At 36.0% G+C, this 13,272-nt stretch overlaps 1 protein-coding gene across 2 annotated transcripts in view; it reads right to left on the bottom strand.

Annotated features, from left to right (window-relative positions):
* Window positions 1-6,050: 6,050 nt before the first annotated feature.
* CFAP77 (cilia and flagella associated protein 77) overlaps window positions 6,051-13,272 on the bottom strand; it is a 187,960-nt gene continuing 180,738 nt past the window's right edge. Inside the window, exon 6 of one of the 2 annotated variants that reach the window (XM_074293949.1) lies at window positions 6,051-7,043. In XM_074293949.1, coding sequence (XP_074150050.1) covers window positions 6,921-7,043 — 123 coding nt within the window. In that variant the 3' untranslated portion in view covers window positions 6,051-6,920. The remainder of the gene's footprint in view (window positions 7,044-13,272) is intronic. The other variant, XM_074293948.1, reaches the window with a different exon arrangement.

Raw genomic sequence — 13,272 nt, 5'->3', positions numbered from 1 at the left:
TTCATTTTACACGAAAGGAAGATTAGGTTCATAGAACTGAAGTTAGCCCAAGGTAACAAAACTAGTAAGCAACAGAATTAGGACTTGAACCCAGGACTTCTGACAAGAGTCCAAATTCTCTGCAACAGACTGAAATTCCAGTAAATGAACTTTTGCTTGTAATAAATACTTTATTTCTAATGCTCCTCAAAGATTAGATCTCAGTTCTGTGACTAGCAAAGCTAAACCATAGCTCATTCAGAATTACAGAATCAGAACTGCAGAATCTCAGAAATGTAAGGGACTTCAAAGATCATCTAGTTGATAACTGAAGAAGAATTCCCCACACAGTCATTCACTTCCTGCTCACAGATCTACAAAGAAGGAGAATACCTAACTTTTAGAGACTACTGTTCCATTTCTATTTTAATGAGGGAAGTGCCCAAAATTTACAGATTTATAGAATACCAAAGAAGTAAACAAGAGCTCACATTTATATGGTGTTTTTAAAACTTGGTTGCCAGTTCTCCTATCCCACCTATAGTCTTTTCAGTAATATGAGGGCCTGAAGGGATTGTAGTTAACACTAATGATAATAACTCCCATTTACATGATACTTTACAATTATAGAGTGCTTTAAATATATTAGCAGATTTAATACAACAACTGTGAGATTATCATTTTACATATAAGAAACTGAGGCAGAGAGATAATGATTTATCCAAAGTCATAAAACTAGAGTTTGAGGTAGTATATGAACTCATTATATGAACTCAATTCTTCATGGCTCTTGAGTTTAGCACGCTATTCATTATGCCATCCTGTCCCTCACGATGTACTAAGTGTGTGGGTAAAATTCTGTATGTCTTGTGATGAAATCTTAGATACCAACCACCAATACCAAGACCTTTCTTATGGCTTAATAGCCAAATTAGTGAAAAGTGAAAAGGAGAAGCTAGACAATTTTATGTCTATATTCCACAAAATGCAGAATTGAGCAAGAAGCAAGGTCATTCATCTATCAAATCTCTATTATGTCTTGTTTCTTTGGCTCAAATCTTTCAATAGATGCAGTCAGCACAATGCCTGGTACATAGATGATGTTTAATGTATACTGAGTGTTCTCTGACCTGCCATCACCAAACAGAAGAGGTAGGAAACCCTTGACTTTGGACTCATGGATATTTTGTACTCCTCTTAAATACTTATATTTCTTTTTTATTTTCAACATACCCTCAATTCAATTCAGCACAAATTTATTAAGTATTCACAATATGCAACCTCAAGAAAATATCCCTCCTACTGTCATATCTCTCCTACTATCATTAACCACTAAGCCCTTATGAAGTGTTTAACACAGAAGATTCCACTTTTGATTATTTTGGCATCTAGAGCTATGATTTCATTGGTGTGATGATGTGGAAATTTCCCATAACCAAGTTTGACCAAGTTATCAGGTTTTACTCTTTCCAAAGTAAGTCTGCAAAATTTTAATTGATTATCTTGTGCCCTAAGAAAAATTGATTAACTTTTCTCTTAGTTTTTGATGAAGAAGGGTCTACAAGCCTTACTCATACTTTGTATATGTCTAAATATCTTGATCCACTGTTAACCATTTTGCCAAGTAAAAAGAGTATATGTTAAGATAGTCAATGCAAGGGTGTTAATTATTCTAAATGTGTTCTTTTCATAAAGTTTTGATTCAATGATTCTAAGAGTTTCTTAATACATAGCCTTAATTTTCTCCTTATTAATAGCTTAATAATAGGCACTGAAGGACAAGGAGAGGCAGATGTGGGGTTGCTTAGGGTTTGGGGGAGCTATATCTGGGGACATAAAGCAGGGTTTTGTATTTAGAAAAGACTATTCAATGTGTCTTGCCTGAAGTAAACCACAGTATTTTTAAGTATAGCTTTTCCCCCACTGATTCAGTTTGACTTCTGGCCAAGTGCAAAGTTTTCAGTTTCTATTGATGTACTTTAAGAATTTTATTGAGTGTCCATGGCATTTAGAAATCACTGAGGAAAGTTCCCATAAAATGAAATAGATGCTTCATGTATTTTTCAGTGACAACATTAAACTTGATGTTATCCAAGTTCATCAAATGATTTTGATACCATTTTTCTCTTTGACTTGACTGCCATTTCTAGTTCTCTTCAAAAGTAACAACAACGGATTTAGGATGAGGGAAGATTATAGTAGGATTAAATTGTCTCCCTGCCACAATTTATATCAATTGTTCTTAACATTATTGTGTTGATAGAGTGCTTTAAATCAAGAACTGTTTTGTGTATTAACACAAAGTACCCTAGCTTGGAACCATTTTAATATTTACACCATGTAAATACATAAGTGTGGAATTAAGTCAAAGGTCTTGTTACAATTAATAAAGGTGATAAATGTTAGAGTACTGTGTGGCTTTTAAAATCATCATCAAATTGATAATGAATTGCTCTTTATATCTCTGAGACTTTTTGGCTTCTCCTCCACTGATATATGGATTTCTTGTCTAAATTTTTTAAGCAATGAAAGTTGTAAATGCTTTGTTTAAAGGACATCAATATGCCATTGCTATGGTCATTGGTATTCTCATCTGTTGGACATAAATATGTGATAATATCCATTAAAAAAAACTAAGATCAGAATTGCATCAGAGAGGAAAGTACTTAACTAGTTATTCATGCACTATTTTGAAAGGTTCCATTAATAATTATGAATCTTATCTAGATGGACCACTTTCTGGCTTTGTAGAAAAATTAAGAGTTTCAGTCACTTAATTTGAAATAAATAGCCATTCTGTATTCTTTATAATAATGGCATAAATTTTTTAATTTCATATTTAATCTAGCTTGGGTTCTCATTATGATGTGCTCCTTTCAACTCTACATTATGTGAATGAGAGGATTGGGTTAGAAGATCCATAAGATATATTCTAGCTCTGACATTGTGTTCTAAGATATGTCCAGCTCTAACATTGTATGGTTCTGAAGTTCTATAAGCTATCGTTGGGTGACCTATAAGTTATAATCCATATCTATCATTTTTATTCCCCAACCTCTAGATGCAAATTAAGCATGAATACTTTTTAAATGCTACTTCTTGATTCACTCCAGAGAAGACTTAAAAATTCCAGGCTTATTAATTGAAGATTGGAAGGAGCTGGAAGAAAGGGGATGCCTTAAATGTTTACTGCTATTATTATGAATAATTTCTGTTACCAGGTTGAATATTTCATAGACTGGTACCAAATTATCTAATTATATGCTCAAGTTTTCCCATATAACTATCCGCTGGAAAAAAATATATAAATCTGTAAGCCTATGATTTCTGTCTCCTTAGAGATCACATTGTTTTTGTGTTTATTAGGAAGTGATGAGAAGTTGGGTCAGGAGGCCCATTGCAAACTACTGCATGAAATAAGTTTATTCAATTCAATTCATCAAGCATTTTAAGTGCAAAGTTTTGTTCTGAATTGGAGATAAGAGGTTTAAAATAGCATAGCTCCTGCTCTCAAAAAAAGCATACTCTACTAAAGGAGATATAACATATATACCAATATGAGTAGAGTATGGTAGGAGCAGAGAAAAGAGAGAAGGAAATAAAGAAACATGTCTATAATACTACATACCAGACATTATCCTAAGTGCTCTACAAATATTATTTCATATGACTCAGCAGAAGTGTTCCAGGAAAATTTTAGGAGAAAAAATATCACTTATTTTTGAAGAAGAGAAGACTTCATGAATAGGTAACTCTACCTTTGCCTTGAAGAGAAGAAATTAAAAAAAAAAAAAAAAAAAAAAAAAAAAGGAAATTTCAGTGGACAAAGATAGGGAAATAGACTCCAAGTTGTGAGGCAGAGAGGGTCAAAGAATGGCCTATATGAATAATTGGAGAGATAAAAAAGGAAGGATAAAATCTGATTACATCCAGGGTTCAGTTTGGAGGATATATAGATTGTGTGAGAGAGAAATAAGATTGGAAAGGTAGATTGGATCTAGGCTGTGGTGGGTTTTAAATGTTAGGCTAACTGTGCATTTTATCCCATAGACAATTGTAAGCCACTGAAGACTTTTTAATAGGGTGAATAACTTAATCCAACCTGAGCATTAGGGAGATTATTTTGACAGCAGTGTGAAGATGAGTCAGAGCGGGAAATATTGGAGATAGGGAAACCAGTAAGAAATTATTAGAACAGTCTACATGAGAAGGAAGAATTGTTCTGCTAAAGAGTAAAGTCAGATTCCATAACTTGTTCTCAGACCCATCTGGAAATAGAGTGAAAGATAAAAGAGAGTCTTGACAGAAAGGAAGAAAACCTAAGAAGGACCATTAAATCCACTTGTAAGCTGTGAAACCTCACCAATAATAAATGCTTGATAGGGCCAGAGGAAATGGTCTGGCTGGGCAGAAACTGCACCAAATTTCAGAGTGACCATTGGGTGGCACTGTAGGACAAGGAGAGGCAGATGTGGGGTTTCTTAGGGTTTTGGGGAGCTGTATCTGGGGACATAAAGAAGGATTTTGTATTTAGAAAAGACTTTTCAAGAATGGACTTAGCAGCTTACAGAGCCACACATCTTCCTTCCCTATCAGCATTTTACTTTTCTATTGTTTGGGCAAGAAATTGCCTTAGAGAGGAAGACCTAGGCTCATATACTTTCCTCTCTTCCCGTCTCTTCTTCGGATGATGATTTTTATCATTCTTTATTTGTGGGAGTGACAAATTTCTGTACCCACATAGTATTCATTTACCCCTTTCCCCATCTTTTTTTGTCTACTATGGCTTGTAGATTTCAAATAAACATTATAAAACATTATTTAGATTTAAAAGTGTTTTTTTCCTTTTTTGTCACACCTGTTTAGACATAAGATTTTTCATTCCTTTAGCATATTTAAATAAAATAATAAAATAAAATAAAGCTATTTAAGCCATCCCTAAGATTCCAAGTGGTACTTTTTGATTGCTATTCTTAGTCTATTAATGTAGTAACTAGGTATCTAAGAACTGGTTAATCTTCTCAACCACTCCATTGCTTTTTGGTCCATTACAATGTCTTCAGTTTAATTTTAGTTTCTCTTGTCCTCTCTAGATGCACTGGTAGCTCATGAAGAATATTTCTACAACTGCCTTCCTTCAAGGGAAAGTGTCATCCAAAAGACAGCAAATTCCATTTTGGTATCAATTTAGTTGCTTTAAATAGCACTGTATACGGTACAGTGACTCTGACGTCCAAAGCCTGAACCATAGAACAATATCAAAGTTTCTGTGACTGATGAAGCCATCTGTAGGACTAGTTTGCTATAATAGAGTAGGTAGATTATCAAGAAGTATCACCAATCTGCTATTATTTCCTCTTATGGCATCTATCCCCTGAGCGAGGATTGTCTGATTTTTGAGGAGTCACTGTAATATTTTTGAAGAATGTGATTCCAGGAGGAGGGGACATTGTTATTGTGAAATGAACTTCTAAAAGATCATGGACTTTGCTGTTCAATTTAGAATCTACAGATATGTTATATAAGAGTTAGGAGAACTAGCCTAAGTATCCCACCTACAGTAGTCATAGACATGGATTTGGTGGCAGAAGCCATAAGGTCCACACATATCTCCACTATTTACTAATCATTGGCAAATCATTTCATTTCTCTGAGACTCACTTTCTCGTCTGTAAAACATGTACAATACTACTTTACAAACTTCACAAGGTTTGTTTTGAGGATCAAATAAGATAGTGGATGGAAAGCAAAGTGCTTTGTAGCCCTTACCTATTTATTATGTTGAGCATGGAGGGGAAAAGAGGGAGGGTAGATATATAAAGTTTAGAAAGGAAGGACATTGGAGCTTAAGAGCCTAGAGTCTAGTGTTTTTGGCATTCATGGCGAGAAGAAAGAAGAAGAGATAGAAGAGTGGGGGCCCAACCACTTTGATCTAGACATTTGAAATCTGTCCAGTTTGTTGAGAGAAAAGCCCATGTGAAACTTCCATTAACCCTTGAATCCCATTTGGTTCCATCATTAGAATTGTAGAGATATTAAGTTATTCAAATACAGACATGAGAGAGGAATGGCAAATCAAAGTATTTAATTAAAATACAGAATTGTGGAATCTCTATATATTATCTCTGACAAAAGATACTGGAGAATAAAAGGGTACTTCCATAATATGAAGAATGACCAAGTAGGTCAGTCAAAACAGTTATATATTGAGAAAACATTCCTGTAGTCCTTTCTCTTCCTTGGAAATCTCTCTCTCTTTAGGAAGGGATCTAAGTAATGCTAACCCTAGCAACCTTTCCATAAGTTAGAAATATAGGAATGACTTGATAGATTGAAAGATAGTGTATCATTGGAGAGCTGAAATAGTCCAGATCATAAAAGTTCCAGTTACTTCCCTAGGAGGATTCGTGGTAGACTGGAACCAAGAGAACTAGCACTCACATGCATGTGGTCATAAGCCCAAAAAAGAGGACTAAGATTCAGGAGAGAAAAGCAAGGGATCTCAGAGTATGTTGATATTATACTAAGCAGGAAAGCCAATGTGTTTTTTGTTCATAGCCTTGAGTGTAACAGGGCTGTGAGATCTGACCTTGATGTGGTTCCTTGGACAAAAGCCTTGAAACTCGGGAACTTCACATCAGAAGAGAGTATGGGAAGAGAGCATAGGCTCCTTTATTGATTTAGAAAGCTAAGGTAAATTTGATTCTCCAGTGACGAAGTGGGAAGGAGTTACTAAACAATTTGACCTAAAAAAATAGGAAATCATCAAATATCATTGACTCGAGGGCTGATTCTTAGGTCCTTACAGAGGCAGAATCCCCATCAAATGACATGGGGTTTTTGTCTCAATAAGGGCAGAAAAGGGAGGTTCAACTATACTCTTAAATCTATCTAGGGAATTTCCTATCACACTAAAAGGGTTTCTTATAAAAGTCAAGTGTCTAGAGATGGGTATAGTTGCCCCTACGCAGGGTTCCTTGACGTACTGAGAATTCCTCATAGTGGGCTTTGTATGCCCTCTGGCGAGCTTTCTCAGAAGGGAATGTATCAAGATGGCGGCTCACCTGTAGAAATAAAGTAAAAATAAATTGGTGAAAATGAACATCATTTCATCCTTAAAGACCGCTTTCCTGCCCTCTACTGTTCTACTTCTTTAGGAGGAATAATATACATTTCTACTATGTGCTTTGCAATATGCTAAACGCTTTTCACAAATATTATTTCATTTGATCCCCATAACAGCCCCATTTTATAGTTGAGGAAACTGAAGGAGATGGGTTAAATGATTTATTCAGGATCACATAGCTAGTAGTTGAGGCTGGATTTAAACTCCAGAATTAATTTCAAACCTAGTGCTGCCTCATCAGCTGCCTGTTTGATATTTAAAACTCCATCACCTAATACTAACCTAATACTTGTTCTTCATGTAATTACATCTTTCCATATTTTTTTCTTTCCTTCCTTCTAATTTTCCTTTATTTCCCCCTTTCTCCCTTCTCTTCTTTTCTTCTTCCTCTTTTTCTCCTTCCCTCTTTAATTCCCTTGTTTCTTTATTTTTTATATGCATTATCAACATATTTGTCCACTGGAAATTGTGAACTCTATTAAAGATTAGGTGGCCCCTATTTTAAGATGCAGTGTAATACTCAAGGTTGTGGGCTAAAGTAAACCATCACAAAATGACTGCCCATGTGCTACTGCATTCTTCTTTTCAGCATCATTTGTAAAAAGTGACAAATGATTGAGGAAAGGCATCAAGAAGGAAAGTATATATGTGGAATAGTGAAATGAGAAATGTCATTAAGTGGCAGTTCCTATAAGTTCAATTTATATTTTACAATGTGTTAAATGTAGTTCCACATATAGACAGTTGCTTAATAAATATCATTTCATAATGAGCTGGAATCCTATTAAAATAGAATCTAATACTCAACATCAAGCCCTTACCATACTGTTTTCTCCTGATTCAAAGAACAAACTAACCTCCATGCAAAGGGAGATTTCCTGATGGGCTGTCACTATTTCTCAGGGTTCTATTTAGAAAATCTGTACTAATTAGGCCCCCCAAATTGTAATAGAACATATAAAATATAATAAAAGGAAGGGATGCTTCCAACTAGAGTTCAGCACCCCAAAATGAGCATCCCTCAAAATTCCAGTGTGGAGATGATCCTGTCAGATGCTCCTGTTGCCTGTAAGTTTAAAGTTTATATTTTTTAATAGCAAATATGAGATTTCATACAAATGCACAGCATCACCTTCGAAGTGTATAGTCTTAAAGAGATCCTTGTGGTGTAAAATACAAAGTTTCTTGTACTTGTACCTTCCTCTTTCCCTCTCCCTCTCCCTCTCTCTCCCTCCCTCCCCCCTTTCTCTGTTTCCCTGGGCTTTCCCTTCTGCTCCCCAGCTTAAGGGCAGAATTTGTGCTTTGTTTTAATCCTTGAATGTTGGGTGCCTGTAACGTGCTCTTCTGGCAGTTACAATTACTAGTCTGCCCTAGGTCCAACAGAGTACCTTTGACCACTGACCTTTGCAGTGTCAACTCTACCTGGCTCGCCTCCTCTGAAGCCTTCAAAGGTCTCTGGCCACAAGCTCTTGAATCTATAGTTTAATAACCGGTAGTGCGCTCAAGAACAGCCACGTGTAATCTTAAAAGCTTTTATTATACCTACTCACATAATGCCCTAACTGTGCCCTGACTTGTTGGTTCCCGAGTGAACATCTGGTCAAAAGACCCACGTGTTCACTACTAAAATCCTTACCTCTTTTGGCTATCCATCTCGGCTTGGCCACCCAGGCTAGGGAGCCAGGGTGAAGAGCGCCAGGTTAAAGAGAGCGACTGCTGCCTGCAGTGGGCTTATAAAGGGCCTGTGAGGTCACACACACAGCCATTCAGCAAGAGAGTCACCCATTATGAAGCTATCTCATCGTGGCCAAGATCCCACCTACAAGGCAGTCCTAATATCCACAGAAATTACTTCTGGGCCTCAATCTCCCGATGCACTGTGTCTGCCCATTTAAAGGGCCCTTACAGGTGCCTAACAAAGTACTTTGCCCAAAATAGGTTCTAAATGAAAAGTTGTTGGATGGCATCAAACTGATTAGCAGCAATAATAAGTCACATTCATATGGTGCTTTAAAGTTTTCAAAGCTGATGAGATTGAAGTATTTTGTGTGCTTATGTTATCTTAGTCAAAATCCAAGAAAAAACACTTCTTTACTATTCTAAGGAAGGAAACATGTAAGAAAGACAAATTCAAGAAAAAAGTATAAGACTTTTTGGTTTAAATTTATGTAATCAATATTTGAACTGTCCCATCTTTCTCCAAAAAAAAAATGATGGAAAACATTTTTTTTCATCTGTTGCCATCATCTCAGAAATATCTGACTCCAGATAGAGGGAAGCACTGTCTAATAGCTTTACAATTCTTTCCCCTAAAAATGATTTTTTTCTGGCAGTGATGGCTCCTTTAAAATTACTTAGGAAGGCAGGAAATGATGGCATATGCATGTAATCCCAGCTACTGAGAAGCCCAAGGATGACAAATCCCTTGAGCCTTGTAATTCTGAGCTGCAGTGGGTTGCTGGGCATCAATATGAAGAGATCTAAACGAGTGGGGAACCAGCAGATTGTCTAAGGATGCAAGTTAGAAATGGTTCAACAAAAGTTTTGTGCTGATCAAAATGGGAATGGACCTATGAGTAGCTCTTGAACCTCCAGGTTGAGAGAAGTTGGGAGAGTCTGTCTTAAAAAATAAAAATAAAATTATCTAGGAAGGAATTAAAGATAATCTGGTTAAAGGCACAGTTATATGGTGCTTTAAAGTTTTCAAAGCACTTCTTAAGAGCTGATGAGATTGATATCTAGTATATTTATGTTATCTTAGTTAAAATCCAAAAAAACCCCCACTTCTTTACTACTCTTAAGAGAAAAATAAATAAGAAAGACATAGGACACTCTATTTGGAAGGACATAGGGTAAGAAATCTTTAAGTTACCTTTGGATTTGGAAAGAATAACTGGAGAATTCACACATCAAGAAAAAGAAGTGTCCCCTGAGGTGGCTGCTTCTCCTACAGTGTAAGCTAGGAGAAGCTAGCCACCTGGATGTCACTAAAGGATTCAGTCAAACTTACAGGTGTCTAAGGCATAAGTAGAAGAGAAAGAAAAAGTGAAGAAGAAGAATATGGAGAGAAAGGGGGAAAGGATGGAGGGAGAGAGGCTTTAGAAAGGTTAAAATATGTGTAATGGAAAAAGGGCTGGGTACTAAGTTAGAAGAACTGTGTTCAAACCCTAATATCATAATAGTTGCATGACCTTGAGCATTACCTTCCCTCTCTGGATTGCCAAAGCTGTCTGTCTCTAGCTGTTAGATGAGGATTATCATCATTATGATGGTAAATCATATCAGTGCACACCTAATGGGAAGTAATCTTAGGAACTACTCAGGGGAACCTATGGTCAAATCACAACCTAAGGAATGGTTTCCTTCTGCCTTACCCCAGACAACTAACTAATCAATAGTTATTAAGCACCAACTATGTGCCAGGCAGTGTGCTGAATACTGATAATACAAAGAAAATGCTAAAAAAAATTAGTTCCTGACTTCAAAAAAAGAGAAAAGGACTTTACAGATACAAAAACACTTATAACAGCTCTTTTTTGGGTAGCAAAGAATTGAAAGGGGAGCATATGTCCATCACTGAGGAATAGATGAATAAGGTGTAGTAGATGATTGCCATAGAATAATATTGTGCTGTAAGAAATGATAAGACTGATTGGCTTCAGAAAAACCTAGGAAGACATTATATGAACTAATGCAAGGTAAAGTGAGCAAAATCAGGAACATATTATACACACTAATGGCAATATTGTGAAGATAATCAACTATGAAAGACAACTTCTCTGATCAAGACAATGATCCAAAATTGAAGGGATGCTCATCAATTAGGGGATGGCTGGACAAGATATGGCAAAAGATTGTAATGGAGTCCATTTGTCCTTTAGGAAGTAATGAGGGGGGTGGTTTCAGAAAAACATGGCAAAACTTACCGAAATTGGTACAAAGTGACGTGAGAATAACTGGGAGATTGTTGTGCACAGTAGCAGCAATGTTGTAATGATGATCAGCTGTGAAAGACTAGGCTACTCTGGTCTAAGATATTTCCAAAGAATTCATAATAAAAAAATGTTACACACCTCCAAAGAGAACTGATGAATTCTGAGAGCAAATTAAAGCATACTTCTTTTAAACTTTATTTTTCATGTGGTCTTCTTTTGTGTGTATGTGTATGTTTTCTTTTACAATACAACTAATATGGAATCATGTTTTGCATGGCTTCACATGTACATTTGATATCATATTGCTTACTTTCTCAAGGAGGTATGGGAGAGAGGGGGAAATTTGGAACTCAATTTTAAAAAAAAATGAATGTATGATGGACAGAATCAACTACATCCAGAAAAGGAACACTGGGAAATGAGTGTAAACTGTGAGCATTTTTTTGTTTGTTTGTTTGTTTGTTTTTCTTCCCAGATTATTTTTACCTTCCGAATACAATTCTTCCTTTGCAACAACAACAACAACAACAACAAAATTTGGTTCTGCACATATATATTGTATCTAGGATATACAATAAGATATTTAATATGTATGGGAATGCCTGCCATCTAGGGGAGGAGGTGGAGGGAAGGAGGGGAAAAATTTGGAACAGAAAGGAGTACAAGGGATAATGTTGTAAAAAAAATTTACCTGCCTTCAAAGAGTTTACATTCTAACAAGAAAGAATATGTGAAATATAGCTTAAATAAATAGTACAGATGAAAGTGGTTGTGGGTATGAAAGTGGGGGGGAGACCTCTGTTTTTGTCTTAATACTGAGGGGGAGAAGGGAGTTTACATAATGCTATTTTGTCTTTCTGATACTGCCACTTTCTGTTCTGAGTCTCTAGGCTGCCTGGTCACCTTAATATCTTAAGACCCCTCAAAACATGAAGCTTTGGGTCTAAAACCAACTCCTTCATGTTGGACAAAGCCTGTGGACAACTCCACCCCTGCAATGAACGGGTTGCCAACCTTACATAGAAGTCATTCTTTGGTTGTTAGGGAGACATGCTAACTCCATCGAGATATTATTAAGATAGACTTTCATACTTAACTTCTGTTTAGGGATCCAAGGATCTGGCTGATTAGGTTCAGGGGATCCTGAAAAAATTTAGCCACTGAAGTAAAATGAGTGAGAACACTTGTGAGAAGACATTGGACTTGAAAAGATTTGACTGTGCTTAGACATAATGTGTATCTTTAAGAAATGCTCAACACAAATGGTCAGTGAAGCCAAAATTTTATTCTTGTTCTTGTGAGAAGCAACATATTGTAGTAATAGCTGGCATTTAAATATACTTTAATGTTTGTTTTGAAATAATAATTATAACATATTTAAATAGCATTTAGCTTTTGCAATTTTTTATGTTATCTTACTTCACAATAAATATGTAGTTAAGGAAAAGTTTAAGGAAAAATATATTCTCGCTATTTTATGATGTATGGAACAGTGGAGTGATTTGTTCACCACCAAAAAGCTAGTGACTAATGTCAATGAACCCAGTCCTGTGATCTTTCTACTACAAAAAACTGCATTTATGAGCTTTGTGACTCTGGGTAGCTGGGAGCCAATGACCTCTCCATATATCACTTTCCTGATCTGGAAAATGGGAACATAATAATTGTACTGCCTATCTCACAAAGTTGTTTTATGGTTTTTAGAAAGTGTTTTTTTAAACCTCAAGTGAGCATAAGTCTAAGATATTATTATTCAAACCTTCACTTTCAGAAAACAACTCTTACTATTTCTATGTGACAAAACTGAGAGCAAATGGTAACGAGAAAAATAGCAAAAACTGAGACAGCACTTAACAAGAGAATAAGAGTTTGAGACAGAAAGTGAGCAAGAATAAAAGAGAATGAAATAATGGGGAGTGGGGATGGGGAGGGTGATAGATCAAACTTCTCACCTTCATGCATTTGGAAACACTTTACCTTGTAAAAGACACACAGAGACCAGAGATGGCCCTTGCTTGAATTTTATAGGACATATGACTTGCTCCTTTCTTAGCTGTACCCATCCTCAAGATTGCCATTAATTACACAGCTATTACTCAGCCTTCAGGCAATATGAACAGGTGTAACAGATCATTAGCAAACTGCTTTAAATCACAGCATTCAATCATCCACAGTTTCTAATAGAGGAAAACTGAAGCTCTGATCATATCCTACTCATCCACACACATGCCT

The sequence above is a fragment of the Sminthopsis crassicaudata genome, chromosome 2 (genome assembly GCF_048593235.1).
Source record: "Sminthopsis crassicaudata isolate SCR6 chromosome 2, ASM4859323v1, whole genome shotgun sequence".
In the NCBI taxonomy this organism is placed as follows: Eukaryota; Metazoa; Chordata; class Mammalia; order Dasyuromorphia; family Dasyuridae; genus Sminthopsis; species Sminthopsis crassicaudata.
The sequence above is the reverse complement of the archived record's forward strand: the minus strand, read 5'-3'. Positions and strand labels throughout refer to the sequence as shown.